Source organism: Bos indicus x Bos taurus, chromosome 7 (genome assembly GCF_003369695.1).
Source record: "Bos indicus x Bos taurus breed Angus x Brahman F1 hybrid chromosome 7, Bos_hybrid_MaternalHap_v2.0, whole genome shotgun sequence".
NCBI classification, from domain to species: Eukaryota; Metazoa; Chordata; class Mammalia; order Artiodactyla; family Bovidae; genus Bos; species Bos indicus x Bos taurus.
In genome coordinates, this window is record NC_040082.1 from 14,305,628 (window position 1) to 14,325,158 (window position 19,531).

General features: G+C 40.9%; 1 protein-coding gene across 3 annotated transcripts in view; it reads right to left on the reverse strand.

Moving 5' to 3' along the window:
* Positions 1-19,531, reverse strand: part of ERAP2 (endoplasmic reticulum aminopeptidase 2) — a 53,632-nt gene that overhangs the window by 12,559 nt on the left and 21,542 nt on the right. For all 3 annotated transcript variants that reach the window (XM_027545544.1, XM_027545545.1, XM_027545547.1), the window contains 7 exons: positions 16,612-16,725; positions 14,262-14,393; positions 13,909-14,040; positions 10,721-10,789; positions 9,534-9,709; positions 6,480-6,559; positions 5,239-5,422 (listed from right to left, as the gene is read on the reverse strand). In XM_027545544.1, coding sequence (XP_027401345.1) covers positions 5,239-5,422; positions 6,480-6,559; positions 9,534-9,709; positions 10,721-10,789; positions 13,909-14,040; positions 14,262-14,393; positions 16,612-16,725 — 887 coding nt within the window. The remainder of the gene's footprint in view (positions 1-5,238; positions 5,423-6,479; positions 6,560-9,533; positions 9,710-10,720; positions 10,790-13,908; positions 14,041-14,261; positions 14,394-16,611; positions 16,726-19,531) is intronic.

Sequence of the window (19,531 nt, forward strand, 5' to 3'; positions counted from 1 at the left end):
CCAACCAGTAATGCTGAAGAAGCTGAAGTTGAACGGTTCTATGAAGACCTACAAGACCTTTTAGAACTAACACCCAAAAAAGATGTCCTTTTCATTATAGGGGACTGGAATGCAAAAGTAGGAAGTCAAGAAACACCTGGAGTAACAGGCAAATTTGGCCTTGGAGTATGGAATGAATCAGGGCAAAGGCTAATAGAGTTTTGCCAAGAGAATGCACTGGTCATAGCAAACACCCTCTTCCAACAACACAAGAGAAGACTCTATACATGGACATCACCAGATGGTCAACACCGAAATCAGATTGATTATATTCTTTGCAGCCAAAGATGGAGAAGCTCTATACAGTCAGCAAAAACAAGACCGGGAGCTGACTATAGCTCAGATCATGAACTCCTTATTACCAAATTCAGACTTAAATTGAAGAAAGTAGGGAAAACCACTAGACCATTCAGGTATGACCTAAATCAAATCCCTTATGATTATACGGTGGAAGTGAGAAATAGATTTAAGGGCCTAGATCTGATAGATAGAGTGCCTGATGAAGTATGGATGGAGGTTCATGACATTGTGCAGGAGACAGGGATCCAGACCATCCCCATGGGAAAGAAATGTGAAAAAGCAAACTGGCTGTCTGGGGAGGCCTTACAAATAGCTGTGAAAAGAAGAGAAGCGAAAAGCAAAGGAGAAAAGGAAAGATATAAGCATCTGAATGCAGAGTTCCAAAGAATAGCCAGGAGAGATGAGAAAGTCTTCCTCAGCGATCAATGCAAAGAAATAGAGGAAAAGAACAGAATGGGAAAGACTAGAGATCTCTTCAAGAAAATTAGAGATACCAAGGGGACATTTCATGCAAAGAAGGGCTTGATAAAGGACAGAAATGGTATGGACCTAACAGAAAGTGAAATCAAGTGAAGTCACTCAGTCGAGTCCGACTCTTTGTGACCCCATGGACTGTAACCTACCAGGCTCCTCAGTCCGTGGGATTTTCCAGGCATGAACACTGGAGTGGGTTGCCATTTCCTTCTCCAGCGGATCTTTCTGACCCAGGGATTGAACCCAGGTCTCCTGCATTGTAGGCAGATGCTTTATTGTCTGAGCTACCAGGGAAGCTGGACCTAACAGAAGCAGAAGATATTAAGAAGAGGTGGCAAGAATACACAGAAGAACTGTACAAAAAAGAGCTTCATGACCCAGATAATCACGATGGTGTGATCACTCACCTAGAGCCAGACATCCTGGAATGGGAAGTCAAGTGGGCCTTAGAAAGCATCACTACGAACAAAGCTAATGGAGGTGATGGAATTCCAGTTGAGCTATTCCAAATCCTGGAAGATGATGCTGTGAAAATGCTGCACTCAATATGCCAGCAAATTTGGAAAACTAAGCAGTGGCCACAGGACTGGAAAAGGTCAGTTTTCATTCCTATTCCAAAGAAAGGCAATGCCAAAGAATGCTCAAACTACCGCACAATTGCACTCATCTCACACGCTAGTAAAGTAAAGCTCAAAATTCTCCAAGCCAGGCTTCAGCAATACGTGAACCGTGAACTTCCAGATGTTCAAGCTGGTTTTAGAAAAGGCAGAGGAACCAGAGATCAAATTGCCAACATCTGCTGGATCATTGAAAAAGCAAGAGAGTTCCTGAAAAACAACTATTTCTGCTTTATTGACTATGCCAAAGCCTTTGACTGTGTGGATCACAATCAACTGTGGAAAATTCTGAAAGACATGGAAATACCAGACCACCTGAGCTGTCTCTTGAGAAACCTATGTGCAGGTCAGGAAGCAACAGTTAGACCTGGACATGGAACAACAGACTGATTCCAAATAGGAAAAGGAGTACGTCAAGGCTGTATATGGTTATCCTGCTTATTTAACTTATATGCAGAGTACATCATGAGAAATGCAGGGCTGGAAGGAGCACAAGCTGGAATCAAGATTGCTGGGAGAAATATCAATAACCTCAGATATGCAGATGACACCACCCTTATGGCAGAAAGTGAAGAAGAACTAAAAAGGCTCTTGATGAAAGTGAAAGTGGAGAGTGAAAAAGTTGGCTTAAAGCTCAACATTCAGAAAACGAAGATCATGGCATCTGGTCCCATCACTTCATGGGAAATAAATGGGGAAACAGTGGAAACAGTGTCAGACTTTATTTTTTGGGGCTCCAAAATCACTGCAGATAGTGACTGCAGCCATGAAATTAAAAGACGCTTGCTCCTTGGAAGGAAAGTTATGACCAACCTAGATAGCATATTTAAAAGCAGAGACATTACTTTGCAAACAAAGGTCCGTCTAGTCAAGGCTATAGGTTTTCCAGTGGTGAAGAATGGATGTGAGAGTTGGACTGTGAAGAAAGCTGAGCACTGAAGAATTGATGCTTTTGAACTGTGGTGTTGGAGAAGACTCTTGAGAGTCCCTTGGACTGCAAGGAGATCCAACCAGTCCATCCTAAAGGAGATCAGTCCTGGGTGTTTATTGGAAGGACTGATGTTGAAGTTGAAACTCCAATACTTTGGCCACCTGATGCAAAGAACTGACTTATTTAAAAAGACCCTGATGCTGGGAGGGATTGGGAGCAGGAGGAGAAGGGGACGACAGAGGATGAGATGGCTGGATGGCATCACTGACTCGATGGACATGAGTTTGAGTGAACTCTGGGGGTTGGTGATGGACAGGGAGGCCTGGTGTGCTGTGGTTCATGGGGTTGCAAAGAGTCGGACACGACTAAGCGACCGAACTGAACTGAACTTATTTTTTACTAAGACAAATTCCATTATTTATTCGTACTTATCTACTTAAAATACTTTAATGTTAATACTCATCAAAGAGGGAATCATTTTCATGGAGTTATTATTTAATAAAAATCCAGCCTCTCACCACCTGCTTTCTGCTTCATTTAATGCACAAAATGTTATCTGAATGTCTGTTTACCTTAAAGACTAAACCTATGTATATGCATACATTTTAGCTCAACAAAAAAATCTATATCTACTTATTTGTATAAGGTTTCAGCTAAATGGTACCTTTGTGAAATAAACTATATCCCTGAGGAAACAATCTGGGACTTCTTTCTAGGGTATTGGAATAAAAAAAATAAATAGTTTACCTGTAAGGAATTTATGGTTGTCATCTTAATTCCACTCAACTCAGAGGAGATCCAAGTATTAAATATTTAATAACAAGTATGAAAACTCAGTTAAAATGAATATGCATTCCTGGGTCAAATTTTGTCTCTAAGCTCAATGCAGTCACAGATTATACCCTTAAACTCTTAAGTAGACATTTCACAAAGCAGGGAAAGAAAAACTACATATCACTAAAGCAGAGGAATAAGAAAAAAAAAAAAAAGTAGACCTATTATGAGACTTTAAAATTGTTTTCTTATACAATTAGTTTTCTTATAAAAGTAATATAGACAAGTTTCAAGACAATTGGAAATTAAAGAAGGGGAAAAACACATAATTTCATTACCCCTACACATTCATTGGTAGGACTTTGGAATATTTCTTTCTCCTTTTGTTTTTTTTACCATTAGCTCTTTTTTTTTCATGTAGTTGCTAACTTAAGCTTACATTCTGCTTTTTCTTTTCACTTTCACATTATTTGAAATGCATTTTTCTATGTTGTCACCTCATCTTCCTATTTAGTACATGATCTTTTAAACAATTTGTATTAGATAAGACTAATAATGCTAACAGCTACCATTTATTGAGCATTTATTACTGTACTTAGGGCTGTATCTACATTACCTTATGCAACCCTCAAAACAACATCATATGATAGACACTATTATTACTGGAGTTTTAAACACTAAAAAAGTTTTGAAGACTAGAAAATTTAGGTTTAAAAAGGTTAAGTAGCTTGTCAAAAGTCAAACAATAAGTGAAGAGGTAGTACATATTGATAGTTGACCTGTTTTAAGCCAAAATTTGTACTCAGAACCTCATTAACCTATCTAGTTGGTAAAGAAATGATGATTGCTTGTCCACTGATACATCAGTAACTGCAGGATTCCTGCTGCTAAATTGAGAGTACCCGTAAATTTATAGGCTAGAAACAACAGAAAAGACTTTCAGCTACTGGAAAGATCGGCTTTCATATTCTGAGTTGTAAGTATTCTTCATTCTGCCTAGTTTAAAATTTTTAATCTATTTTCTTTGCAATCTTCTCAGAGTTTCTCCTTTGAGCAGACAAACCTCCCTCAACTAACCATAGTCCGCTCCTCAGTTGGTCTCGCATGCATCCAGTCAGAAGTAGGATAGCTCATGATATTCCTGAGACCTTTGGGGTTGGCGGTTAAGCTCCCAGTCCTCTCCCTTTTCTAACTGGGGAATTCTGTTGTACAGAGAAGCTGTGCTTGAGAGATGTTTTGCTGGTTACTTTTACTTAATTTGACCTAAATAAGCATGTGAAAGAAAATAATACGTCACACTGAATATAATGAGTGCATTACAGTAGTTCTCAGAATAGGAAAAGTTTACACAGCATGATATGTCACCTGATCCCCAACTTTTTTCCACCGGTGACCTGGTGACTTGATTTATTCTACCTATTATTCCGTTGATGACAAGTAGGAAAAAAGAAAGAAAACACTATCTTCCCAGGAAAGTCTAAAGAGGAATAAACAGAAGTAGCCAATTCTTCCTTAATTTTTCTACCAGTTTCATATTGATTTCCCTGAAGTGAGCAAAGTAAGGAATGGCTTGTGCACCAGATTTTAAACTTACAAAGATTATAACCTTTTGTCTAATAGATTATGTCAGTATTTAGTGAAACAGCAAGCTTCTAGCATAAACAATTTCAAACTTGAGGTCAAAAGCGTAAATGCCTGGAGGCTACCCTAAGGGAGTGAAGCACACCCAACAAGTGTATCGTTTAGGACTTGGGTACCGAGGTGAATGCACACCTGGCTTAAAGGAAGATCTGCCCACTGTACCCTCCTCTATGGCTGCCCTGTGGAAACGAAGTTGCCAAATCTTCTCATTATTTAAGGGATTCCAGAAGTCAGGGTTTTTACATACATTTCTCCACATTTTGAAATGTTGAATTAAATTTTTAAACATTAGGTGAATAAAAATATTTTATCAGTGGGTAGGCTTTGACTCATGGCCAATATTTGACCTCCATTCAAATCCATATCATATGAATGATTAACACTGAACATTTGATTTGAAATCTAACATATCTGGTTAGGGAGCAGTGATGTCCTGTGAAATCAGTTGGAGTTTTGCATTACCTTACTAGCTGAAACGCATCGTGAATCAGACCTAGTCTGTCCTTCGGCCTGAGAAGTGTGTGGTTCTGATTCAACAACGTAATGAGCTCGTCCCATCCTTGTCCCTCATAATGAACGATGTAGTAGCCACTGGAGTCCACGTTGAATTTCACCCAGTCGGTCTTCTCAGATAAATCCACAGTATCTAGGAGGAGAAAATTGGTATGGGCATTTCCTCATCAAAGAACACATCATGAATATCTCCAGAAGTATTCTTCTTCATATCATTAGTAATAAATCAATGGGAAGACAAAGTTCTGGAAGACTCATGATGATATTTATTTTCATAGTCTGCTGGATGGCTTATTTTGGGAATGGTGATTTTATTAAATTAATAAATAAACTAATTCCTAGGAGATGGGCCAATGAATGTGTTCTCGAAAGCAGCCTATGCGGGTCTAAAAGGCATTTCTGGTAGCCTTGTCTCACAGTTTGGTTGCTGCGTGTTGAAATATGTATATGTAAGTAGGTGATTCATTTGTCCAGTTCTTATCTGGGGCAAAATAAGGGCTGCAGGTTGAACGTGAGATTATGAGGGAAACATTTTAAAATTTCAGTGACGTGTTTAAAGGAGAAGTTAAAATTATATTATTTTTAATATTTCAGACATTGTAGTAGGTGGTAAAATAACATTACTATATACTCTCAAAAACTCTGAGGCTTAGTCCTCATTCAAAATAAATGAGAAAATTGAAGCTCAGGAGTTAAAAAATTTTCTTAAGGCCATACATCCAATAGGTGACAGAATCAGGATTTGAATCCAGGGCCAATCAGTTCTAAAGTGAACACCTTTTCCCACTGAATCAGTAGGCATTAAAAGACATAAGATCAGACACCATCAATTCTTGAAACCCATCTCTAAGTGCTAAAAACACAAGAGAACTTTCTCCTGAATTAAAAACCCACACTTTTTAGCTTAAGGATTTTTTTCGTAACACATAGGTATAGATAGGACTGAGTGACTTCACTTTCACTTTTCACTTTCATGCATTGGAGAAGGAAATGGAAACCCACTCCAGTGTTCTTGCCTGGAGAATCCCAGGGACGGGGGCGCCTGGTGGGCTACCATCTCTGGGGTCGCACAGAGTCGGACACGACTGAAGCGACTTAGCAGCAGCAGCAGCAGCAACTGTCCTCCCTATAGCTCAGAACACATTTAATTTCAGAATTAAAAGGTTTTTTGGCTAATTAGTTCATTTTACCTGTCTTCAGTTTCAGAATGTGTCTGTGAATCGCCTGAGAGGAACTCGTGGAGTAGGTCACTGGGATATGCCAAAGGTACCTACGTTTGAAAGTAAAGACTGTTACAGATTAAATCAATGGCCATTTCAATGTCCACATTGTCAGATTCAGAGAGGCTATAAAAGACACCTAATCGCCCGTCCTTCACACTATCATTGGCCTTATAAATTTTACAGGCTAAGACTAACGGTTCCTTGGGTGTGCAAAAATTCTTTAATGATTATGAAGGAGCAGTAATATATACCTAGTTGAACTCTGTCACAATTACCTGTGACATTTACAGTCCAAATTTTATACCACCACAATTCCTGCTGATTGTTTTCTTCTAAGTAAAAGAAAAAAAAAAAATCTTCTTTCACATTTCCAAAAATTCTCACAGTCTGATATTTATTCAAATAACTAAATCAAAGCTGTAGAAAAAAACCCCAAAAGGTAAAGCTCTTCTCTAGCATGATTCTTCCACTTATCTTTTTGTTCAGTGAAGCTATCCGCATTCAACCCCCGCCTGCTAAGTGGTCAGCAAGCAGAAATAAGTCAGGAGCTGCTCCTTGGCCAAGTGCAGAGAGCAGAGAAGCAGAACGGATTGAAGGAAAAGGGCTCAGTTACTTTGGAAGGGCCTTCCTATGGTAAATAACTGAAATTAGCTATTTTTTCCTGACTAATTTCTAGCTGCCTCTAGAGCTCATTTCCTCTAACATAGTAAGCCGTATTAGCTATAGTAATCCTATAAAATCAGATGCTTGAAAATACCAATAGGTATAAAACAGAAAGAATAGTATATTGCCCATTAGTCCTCAGAAAAACCTAAAAGAGTAAAAGAGACAACAGACACAGACTCGATTTAATAAAAGGTCAGAAGAAATAATCTACCTGCCAACCCAGAGTATCGATAATCAACAAAGCAGTTGAAATATTTACACAAAAAGGTAAAAAGAGACACACAGATATCACTAAGATGTAATGGATCAAGATTCATGGATAGATTTTGGCTCTAGAAGGACAGAGATTTTTCCAGATTTTTCCACCTGGGAGTAAAGAGAGAAAGAGTAGCCATTCATAAGTTTGGATAAGCATGGATCAGAGGGCAATAGTTTTATATGAGAAATCCAAATCCTGCTTCAGATAGATTCTTGTTATTCTGAGCCATTCACACTATTAAACTCTCTCGTGACATTTTGATAAGTTGCAGAATTGTGAGTCCTGCTTTCCCAATAATAAATCAAACATTAAATTTTCCAGCCTGTGTTGCCAAGCTTCAAATTGTTTAAGCTCTCTGAGGTTTGGACCTCAAAAGGGCATACAGAGAAATGGACGGATGTGTTCACAGTTAAATGGCATAAAGGCTGCTGTTGGATGGAAATAGACATCTGATGAGATCAAAATGGAAAATGTTACATTCTATGTGTTAAAGACCTTGAGTTTGCTTCTGATTCTCAGAAAAAATTCTGAAACTGTTTTTAGACAGCTAGATTTTAGAAAAAGTAATAATCATAAAAGCCAGCACTGATTCACTTGGATTATTTCTTTTCAGATTAATCTCATTCATCTTATTGAATGAGATCAGAGGAAGCTGGACAGTGTTGTATTTCTTGATTTTAGTAAAACCTTTAACAAGTTTTCTTAGGACAGGCTTGTGAGCAAGATAACAGAGTGGGTAATTGGATTTGCTTTTATTGTTACCAAGAACATCATGTTTTAAGACATTACATTTATAGTCTCTTATTAAAAAATAAAAGGGAGCTGAAGGTCTTATCTAATTTAACACGTGTGTGTGTGTGTGTGTGTGTGTGTGTGTGCGTGCATATGTGTGTGTGCTCAGTCATGTCTGACTTTTTGCGGCCCCATGGACTATAGCTTGCCAGGCTCTTCTGTCCATGAAATTTTCCAGATAAGAATACCAGAGCGAGTTGCCATTTCCTACTCCAGGGGATCTTCCCAATCCAGGGATCGAACCTGCATCTCTTGCATTGGCAGGCAGATTCTTTACCACTGCACCACCTAGGAAGCCCATGACTTAACACACAGGAAATGCCTTTTCTGATAAGATGTATAGCTGTCATACATCTTATCTTCCTAGGTATGGGTCAGTCTCATAACTTGAAGTGAAGTTGCTCAGTCATGTCCAACTCTTTGTGACCCCATGGACTGTAGCCTACAGGCTCCTCCATCCATGGGATTTTCCAGGCAAGAATACTGGAGTGGGTTGCCATTTTCTTCTCCAGGAGATCTTCCCAACCCAGGGATTGAACCTGGGTCTCCCGCATTGTAGGCAGACACTTTACCATCTGAGCCAGCGGGGAAGTCTAGTCTACTGTCTCATAACTTATTAGTGTCCAGTACTCTTGCCTGGAAAATTCCATGGACAGAGAAGCCTGTAGGGCTACAGTCCATGGGGTTGTGAAGAGTTGGACACAACTGAACAATTGAGCACACACAGCATAAAGAAGGCTAGTAGACAGTCAGGGAACATTATATTAGAAATATAACTTCTGCATCAGAACTGAGGTCCTAAGGGTGGCTGCAGGATTAGCAAGAATATGCTGCTCACCAGCGCAGTCTGGGTCACCTGAAGCTCTTTAAGGCTGCTATTGAGGCTAGTTTAGCCTATTAAGTCCTGTGTAGAAATAGCACTGGAGAAGGCAATGGCACACCACTCCAGTACTCTTGCCTGGAAAATCCCATGGGCGGAGGAGCCTCATGGGCTGCAGTCCATGGGGTCGTGAAGAGTCGGACACAACTGAGCGACTTCACTTTCACTTTTCACTTTCATGCATTGGAGAAGGAAATGGCAGCCCACTCCAGTGTTCTTGCCTGGAGAATCCCAGGGACGGGGGAGCCTGGTGGGCTGCCATCTATGGGGTCTCACAGAGTCAGACACGACTGAAGCGACTTAGCGGCAGCAGCAGCAGAAATAGCATCCCATAAAACTGTCAGAGAAGCTGAAAGAAAGCTAATGCAATTGTCAGTAAACTGAGATGAGGTAAACTAGACCGACAGGGAAGAAAAGCAACCACCTTTCCTGCAGAGTCCCCCATTCGGGGTCCTCTTTGAAAACCCCAGACAAGAAGCGCTCCTGCTGCAGTCTGAGGGAACGCCCTTCTCGTTTAACCACCACGAGGGGGATGCCTTTCTGCAGAGTCCATGTGGCCATCATCTCCTTGAGCTCTACATTTTCCCGCAGAAACGCGAGCTGAAACGACAAGTGACTTTGGTAACCAGAGACACAGGAGAGAAACCAGAGAGAGATCAGATACTTAGGCCTCCTCGGATGCTAGGGACATGGCTTGGGCAGGAAGAGCAGACTCCAACTGCAGTCTCCCAGCAGGGCCATGTAGAACCTGGGCTGGACCTGCCCCTTCCCTTCCCATCCACGGGTGCTCCTGGAAAGCTGCCTGAAGGAGGGACATGTCTGGGAGCTTGAGGGTTAATACAGGACAAGAAAGGCCAAGAGGAAGGGCTTGAGACTGGGGCCCCTCTCTGCTCCCTTTCAAAACAGAAGAAAAAAAGGACCCACCAAAACAAAACAAAACTCCCCTCCATTTCATTAACGATGGAATCCAGAGGTTTAGGAAGAAATGTCTCTTTTAAAAATTCCAATAGAACAGTATTATATCAATAGAGGTATAATAAAAACCTCTAGCTTTTTATTAACAGTGTCTAGTACGGGTTTCTGATCACTGTATGATGCCGAATCTTCCTTTTAAACCATACTTGATGGGATTACCGTGACACTTTTTAAAAAGTTTGCCTTTTCTTTTTTTTTCCATGATGACTGTTTTTTTTTTTTCTCTCTCTCCTAAAATGTTCCAATAACTTCCCAGAAGTAAACAAAAAGATGGGGCCTCAAGAAAGCCATTCATACTATTTCCAAACCTAACATATTTGGTTTGGCATTTTGCAGAGCCCTGAGGATACCAGTACAGCAATAACCACTCAGAGGAATTTTGAGCTGAGATATTTTTAGCCATTGGTGGGATTGTGGGAAAGCTGAATTATAACAACAAAAATACAGTAGTAAGAGCACCACCCTCCCCTTAATGGCCTGAGCATTCCTTCTTCAGTCAACTTTGTTTCAAGGAAAATTGTGGAGTTTTTCCTTCTCTCCAGTTATTTAAAGGGGCAGCTGGACAACTTTACAGACTCACTCCAGGTCTGGAGATGAGCCAAATCTCTTCCACTCTCCAAGTCTCTTTCTACTTACTGTGTTGCTTGTCTTCCTGGAATCAGAATAACAAAATCCACCCGATGTGGAATCACCTTCTAAACAATTCTAGAAAACAAAAATAAAAGAGCGCTGCCATTTGGCCTCTGAGAGTTGGCTTAAAATGAACATTTGACATGAGTGCAAACATTATTAGCTTAAATGTACGAAAATGTAATTCATCTAGACCTGATAATGAGCATGCTGCTGCTGCTGCTAAGTCGCATCAGTCGTGTCCGAATCTGTGCGACCCCATAGACGGCAGCCCACCAGGCTCCCCCGTCCCTGGATTCTCCAGGCAAGAACACTGGAGTGGGTTTCCATTTCCTTCTCCAATGCATGAAAGTGAAAAGTGAAAGTGAAGTTGCTCAGTTGTGTCCGACTCTTAGCGACCCCATGGACTGCAGCCTACCAGGCTCCTCCGCCCATGGGATTTTCCAGACAAGAGTACTAGAGTAGGGTGCCATTGCCTTCTCCAGATAATGAGCATAGCAATTCATTAAAATGCATAAAAGTTACTCTTTTAAATATTTAATTGATATTATGTGACACCATGCTGAGTTAGGTATTTGGGGAAATTTATCATTTTTGTGCCACCATTTCGTTTGACATCAGAAGGGGGTCAACTAAGAATTTAGGACCTTTAGGGGAAGGTTAGATGGGAGACTCCTACAGTAACTGGGAAGAAGTTGTGATGTCATTGAGAGAATGAATACTAGACTGAGTCAGAAGACAGATTTTAAGTAACGACTCCATCACTCACTTGTATAAGATCTTGAACGAATCTCTCCATTAGCATTAGTTTTTCCATTTAAAAAATGGGAAAACCCATTGAAAAAAATGGGCTAAGACTGCCTACCTCACCTTCTTCAGATGGTAATAAGCACAATGTGACAAAAATTAATATGGGATTGTTCACAGTCCTATAATTCTTGGCCAAATCTCTCCTTTAATCTTCTTTCCACTCACTAACCACACAAAAGATGGATTCTTCCTCTTTGGGAAAAAAAAAAAGGCTCGGGCAAGGTCTACACACACACACACACGCACACACACTCAAGTACACATCCTTGTGAAGGAGGAGGGAAGGAGAAGGATGGGAGGGAAAAGCAATGTTCTTGTTGAGAACCTGGGAGGGAACCAGGACAAAATCATCTGGATCACCTGCAGAAGGTGATGAAGAACGAGCATTTTCTTGAGACTTTTTTGAAAATTTCATTCTGTTTTTTGGCTGCCCTGGGTCTGCACTGCTGTGCGGGCTTTTCCCTGGCTGCAGTGAACAGGGGCTACTCTGGAGTTGCAGTGGGTGGGCTTCTCGCCGCAGTGGCTTCTCTTGCTTCAGGACACAGGCTCTAGGGACTTGGGCTTCAGTGGCTGCAGCTCCCTAGCTCGAGAGCACACACTCAGTAGTTGTGGTGCATGGGCTTAGTTGCTCCGCAGCTTATGGGATCTTCCCAGATCAGGGATCAATGCTGTGTCTCCTGCGTTGGCAGGTGTATTCTTTACCATTGAGCACCAGGGCAGCCCCAAGAAAGAACCTTTTTTATAAGTATTACAAAGGATGGTGTATTTGATCCCTTTTAGGGTTTTAGAGAAATGTCAGTAAAAGTTTTGAGCTACTGTGAAATTTTAATTACTTGCATTTGCTTCTTTGACCACTAAATCACACATAAGTTAAACCTTAAGGATCCAGGCTTAACAAGGGCACAGAAAAATCAAGTAAGATAATGTGCATGAATTTTTTAAACTATGACGTGCTGTACAAATATTGAATAATATTATTACCCCTGGGACAAAAATGTTTACAAAGAATAGAGGACCTCTTTTGTGTACAAAGGGCTTCCCTTGTGGCTCAGCCGGTAAAGAATCCACCTGCAATGTGGGAGACCGGGTTTGATCCCTGGGTTAGGAAGATCCCCTGGAGAAGGGAAAGGCTACCCACTCCAGTATTCTGGCCTGGAGAATTCCATCGACTGTATAATCCATGGGGGAGAGACTTTCACTTTCACTTCACTTTGTGTACAAATACCCTAGGGTATTTCTACTTGCAGGCACAAGCTCTGTCAGTTTATTATTTCCATAAAAAGTACTGTCCTTGCATTTGGAAATCTAGAAATATTTGAATAATTATTAGACTCATCTGAGTTGACTGCATGTTTTCTCTTACCTACTATCCTACAGGAATCTCAATGACAAAGAGACCGTATATTCCTCAATCAAATGTTAACTGTCTCTTAACCATGATTATAGGGACAATAGAATATTAGGGGCCTGACATGATTCTTTCTCTTAAGCAGATTTTGTTTAGTATTATCACTGTTATCATTAAATCAATGGAAACCAATAAAAGAGAACGTCACTCGCTGGAGCAGATTCACGAGTGCCCTTCTAGGTATTCAGCAGAAAGGCAATGAGTGCTGGAGCTGGCTATGAGAAGGAGGTGACCCCTCAGCTAGATCTCAAAGGATGGACAGCACCTGAGTTGCTGAAAAGAAGGAAGAACACTTCAGGCAGCGAGTGCACCAGAAACAAAGGCGTGATGACAGGGATGAGCAGGATTTCCTGCGCGAGGGAGAAGGTGGGTCTCACTCAACTGAATACGGGCTGGGACATAAAGCTGAGCAAGTAGAGTTTAAACTTAAGTTTGGGAAGAGAAGATTAGGAGTTACATGAAGGAATTACAAAGTCATGAAAGGTTTGGAAACAGAAGACAAAATGTAGGGTGAACCAGAAGAGGGAAACCAACGAGAACGAGGTCAAACACTGAACCCCCACGGCTAAGCTAGTATAGCATCTTGGTTTAGCAAGGTGCCAGAGGAAATAGACAGGTGCTACCTGCTTAACCCTGGAAGTGTGGCAAGTGCAATAAACACCTTTTGCCTGACAATTTATCTATTTATGCTGCTGCTGCTAAGTCGCTTCAGTCGTGTCCGACTCTGTGCGACCCCATAGACGGCAGCCCACCAGGCTCCCCCATCCCTGGGATTCCCCAGGCAAGAAAACTGGGGTGGGTTGCCATTTCCTTCTCCAATGCATGAAAGTGAAAAGTGAAAGTGAAGTCGTTCAGTCGTGTCCGACTCTTCGGACCCCATGGACTGCAGCCTACCAGGCTCCTTAAAAGCCTTCATAATTAGCTTGTCACTGTTTAGGCTTACCAGCAGTCTCCTGTAACTTAACCGATGACTTACATTTGACAGACTGTGCCACAAATCATCATTCTTCGCATTTCTATAGGTGAACTTCTTTAAGTAGTGAATAATTCCTTTCCTGAATGTCTCCTCACTCAGAAAATCCTTGAGCATATTCAAAATACAAGCTCCCTGAATAAAAACACAAAGAAAAAGAAGGTAAAGGGTAGCATATGTTTTGAAAGGAAGCTTACACGCCGTGGGACACGTGTAATGTCTGATAAATGAACCGCAAATAAAACAAAAGTGACGCAGAGGTAACCTGACACCAAGAACTTCCGCTCTTGAGGTACTGGCCTCATTATACTCCTCCCAGGGCAGAGCATTTACCACCAGTCCACAGCATCTCCTACCTTGTTGTACGAAACAGCATCAAACATTTCCTTTATTTGAGTAGCAGTTTTTGCTTCATTGGAGATAGGATGGGATGAATTTAATGAATCTCTTTTAATTACTTCAAAACACGTGTTCGAAAAACTGTCATCCTAAACGGGAGAGAACATTTGTTTTTTTCAATTGCCATTTGACACTCAAAGCGATAGCAAAGATGCTAGGTTTAGTGAGATATTCTCAGAAGTAAGTATTCAAACAATATTTCTTACAAAATGTTTCTTTCCCCTTATGCCGGGAGCCGGCATATTGCATACTGAGTGCATATTGCATATTGAGTGCAGCACTTTGCACAGCATCATCTTTCAGGATCTGGAATAGCTCAACTGGATTTCTATCACTGCCGGGAGCCAGCGTGAGGAGCTCCACCCATGACAAAGGTCATGAGGAAGGAGGCTCGGCATACGCAAAGGCGGGATCAAGCCTCAGGAGTCCCCCTGGAAATTCTCGAGCATCTCTGCCTACTTTCTGCTTTGTGCTTTACGGGGGGCTGTCCCCCACTACCTCTCTCTGAAAAAAGAGTTAGCTTACAGCTCCCATTAATAATTCCTGGGTGTGACAGTGTTTAACCTACAAATTCCTTTGGAAATCCTCTAGCCTGCCTGAATAGGTTTTTCCGGCCACATGTGATTGTTCAGAGCCTCCCAACTGTGAGAGGCAGGAGATGTTCTAAACTGTCTAAACACAGATTCCTTTGAGTAGTTAAAGGATTGATTAGAAATTGTATTGGTGAAGGGATTTTCATTTGTTGGGCCAATGTTTGCTGCTAAGTCTCCATATCCCTTACCTGCTGTATCCCTGGCAGTGTATTGATTAACATAATTGGTGTAAGTAGTAGCTTTAATGTTTGTAACCTGGGACCCTTGAGTTAATTCTTTTTCTTGTTATAGCCCACCACACCTTTGCTCTGTAGGAATGCAACTTTATCTAATGCTTTTGGAGGGTGGCTCCTGACCAATCACCTTTAGAGAAAAATAAGTTTTCTGAAGAAAGGGTCTTAAAATGTTAACAGGCCTCCGGGCCAGAAGATGATGCAAATCACCTAAGCTTTTGCATATGATAAGTTTGCAGGAAGAAAGCTTGGCTTGCTGCCTGACTCTACCCCTTCCCCCATTATCCTCTATGCATAACTTAAGGTATAAAAACTACTTTGGAAAATAAAGTGCGGGCCTTGTTCACCGAAACTTGGTCTCACCATGTCGTTCTTTCTCTTACCTTCTGGCTGAATTATTCAGCCTCTTTTCTCCACTGAATTTCCTCACTGAGCTATCCTTATTCTATTGCTCTTTATATCCTTAATTAAAGTTTAATTAAGCAGTTGTTTCCTGATCTTCGCCTATGCCGTCTCTCCTTCGAAAACCCTGGATCAGCCGGCCGGCACCCTTATATAGTCCCCTTTCACCAATTCTCTGTTTTGTTAAAGGTATAAATGTGATATTTCCTCAGACACTGCCTGAATGTTTACCATGAGCAAGGCCCTTGGAAACAGAAATAAAACAAAGGTTCCCAGTTAGTGAGCATGTGCTATGTGTCAGGCTCTTACATTCCTCAGCTGCAGTCCTTTCAACACTCTGCAAGGAAGAGGCATTGTACACATTTTACAAGTGGGAATTCATGAAGCTTTTGGATTAAACCACAGACTCGGCACATAGCAAAAAATAAAAAAAGACACTGACTTTGCATCCATGTCTGTCTGTAACTGTACTGGACCAAATATTTACCCCAAAGAGCTAATTATCCATTACTAGTTAGCACTACCTTTTTATGTGCTGTTCAGAGCCCCTTCGTGCTTGCTAAGTGGCTTTAGTCATGTCGGACACTTTTCGACCCTGTGAACCGTAGCCCACCAGGTTCCCCTGTCCACGGGATTCTCCAGGCAAGAATACTGCAGTGGGTTGCCATTCCTTCCTCCAGGGAGAATCCAACCCTGGTCTCCTGCATTGCAGGCAGATTCTTTACCATTTAAGCCATCAGGGAAGCACCATCTTAGAATTCATTATATTAACAGACATATTGCTTATAGACTCTTGGATAAATATAGAATAATGCCTGAAATTTTCTTTTTGGCAATTTGGAGTATTTTGAAGCCAGACAGCCTCCAGATCTGTGAGAAAATAAACTGGCTTAAGCCACCCAGTCTGTGGAATTTTGTCATGGCAGCCCTAGCAAACCAATACAATCTGTTTATACAAAAGAAAATACCAGAGATTCAAAAACGCAATGCCGTGTTCTCTTTGGCATTTTCTAAAAATTATAATAGTGAATTAATGATTTCTTAGTACGTATAGTATGAGATACAAAGTTGTGACTTACAAACTGTAGCTCTGGATATGTGATGTTGAGAGAGATAAGTTCCATGTATCTTGCAAAACCTTCATTGAGCCAAATATCATTCCACCATTCCATTGTAACCAGGTTACCAAACCACTGGGAGGTAAAAACTCAATGTTAAACAAATGTAAACAATTATTAACTGTAGCAAAAAAAATACGATGGGTGGTAACTTCTTTTTTAGTAGTTGAGGCCTCTGTCTTTGCTACCCCTTTCTCTCTGCACAGCATCTTTCTACTGGTTTCCCTGCCTTCTCCCCTCACCACCACATTTTTGCTTGTTTTGATTATTTATATTGTGTCCACATTGCCTCCAATGCCCTACCTTCCATTATATCCTCCGTATATTTCCTAGATATTAGACTTAATATTAAGGAAGAGAATGAGACATTTTATTTTAAACATTTTGCACAATAAGTATAATTTCACCTTGTCACTGACTCACAGTGAGGGTCTAAGGAGAAATATAAGCCAGAATACTCTTGATGAAGTCATCTTTATGTATTAAGTAGCAGGTACTTAAAAGGATAAGAATTCATTTAGGACTTTCAGATTGTTACATAATGTTACTACGGAGCAAATGTCATTGTTGACCTCTGTCCCAGTTTACTTCTAGGGATCAATTTGGCCACTAATGAGAATAAAAGTCTGAGATTTTAAATATATATAAATAAAGAATGCAAAAAGATAAGCTAAATAGAAATTTATCCTTGACCTATATTTGATCTATAACACATTTTAAATATTATTTTTTTATATATTATTATATTTTACCTATTTGGTCTTTGTTGTTTTAATGTGCCCCTAGTTTATCTATTTTAAGAGTGCAGTCTCCAGATGGATTGGAAGCTTAAATAACAAGATTTTAAGATTCAAAAGAGCCTTGTTATAGAACAGAAGTCACTAGATCCATAGCTTCTAGAAACTGCTCAAGCTCTATACTTTTCTTACAGCTTTCAGATCATATTGCAAATGTGCGCCAATCTTCTGAAGGACATCTGTGAGAAGGAATGGTGGGTGTTTCCTCAATTTGAGAAGTGATGAACACAAGAAGTTCAAGCTGGTTATGGTCATTTCACCAGTCAGGAAGAGTATTTTATTAATTCATTCAGTCAGTGAATATCTATTGAGAATCTACTATGTTCCTGGCACTATGCCATGGAAAAATCTCTTATTTTTTAATTTTTAACTTTACCCTTTATCATTACCATAGTAATAAGAGGGCTATTATTTTTTTTAAGTAACAAACGAAGGACCTTGTTATATAGGAGAAATACAAAGATGTATGTAATAGTTGCTGCTGCTGCTAAGTCATTTCAGTCGTGTCCAACTCTGTGCGACCCCATAGACGGAAGCCCACCAGGCTCCCCCATCTCTGGGATTCTCCAGGCAAGAACACTGGAGTGGATTGCCATTTCCTTCTCCAATGCATCAAAGTGAAAAGTGAAAGGGAAGTCGCTCAGTCGTGTATGACTCTTAGTGACCCCATGGACTGCAGCCTACCAGGCTCTTCCATCCATGGGATTTTCCAGGCAAGAGTACTGGGGTGGGGTGCCATTGCCTTCTCCGGTATGTAATGGTGCCACTACCTTAATACAGATGGTGGAGGTCAACCAGTAGACATACACATGCAATAAAATGTTATTGGCACTATGATTTATATCTGCACAAGAGGCAGAGGGGATTCCAGAAGGAAAAAATCAGTTTTGCTGAGAGAGTGTGTAGGATAACTGGGAAATGCTTCACTTCCTGAGTGTTACAAGCGGTCCCCAGGAATGTTGGAAGCGGGGTGTGCTCTAAGCAGATCAGGTAGCAGGAACAAGAGCACAGAGAAGTGATAACGACCTGGGCCTGTCAAGATAATGGCAGGTCATCTGGGATGGCTAACGCTGAAGATGTCATTCAGAGAAGAGACCGGAGAGGTGGCGGGGAGCTTGGTTATCTGGGCCTTATATGACACACTGTGGATCCTTGACTAACCCAGCATTGAGAGTCTTAGCCAGGGCTTTATGCGGAGGACTGACATGGCCAGATGGAGATTAATGGGAAGACAAAATAGTCAAGGCAGAAACTCCAGTGCTGCTTCAGCCCTGGACTCTTCGTCTTCATGAAAGAGAAGCTTTCAAAGGAAGGCCTTAAGGCAGCATGGAGCCTCAAAAGGAGAGTTCTCTGCTTATTTCCCTATGAACACTGGGTAGAAAATTAGGGATCCCCAGACTCAGTTAAGTGTTTGTGCTTTAGAGCTTCCAGTGACTAATAATCCAATCCCCTAAGATGAGCTGGTGGGGAGATGCTAAACCAGAGGAAGCTGTTCATATGCTCTCAAAGTACAGCGCTGAGCATGGCTCTGGGTTCTTTGTCTGCTGCTTAAAACAAACAACCTCTCTTATTACTATGGTCATGATAAAGGATAAAGTTAAAAATTAAAAAATAAGAGATGTTACCAGTTTCTACAATTGAATGATATGTGCCTATATGGTGAAAGAGAATTTCTGGTGTCTTTAATAATTCACTGCATAACAGGGAACTTGCAGAAATAAAACAGAATGAAAAAAAAGTCTCTGGTATCTTAAGAGCTGATTTTACTGTTTCATAATTGTATGTAATACCAGGTTGATAGACAGGCCTTGGAAATGTTATTCTGTAAGAAATGGTGGCAGTGGTGGTCACTGTCACTACGGTGACTAGCTAACACTTACTGAGTACCTGGTGTGTGACAGACACAGACACTTATCTGTAACCCTCACAACAGATTCAAGAAGCAGGAGCTATTATGAACTTAATTTTATAGATGAGGACACTGAAGTTTAGAGAGGTAAGTAGTGCGTCCAGGGTCAGGAGCCTGGGAGTACATGGACTTGAAATACTTCATTATGGCCAAATAAACACAAACTCCAACTGAA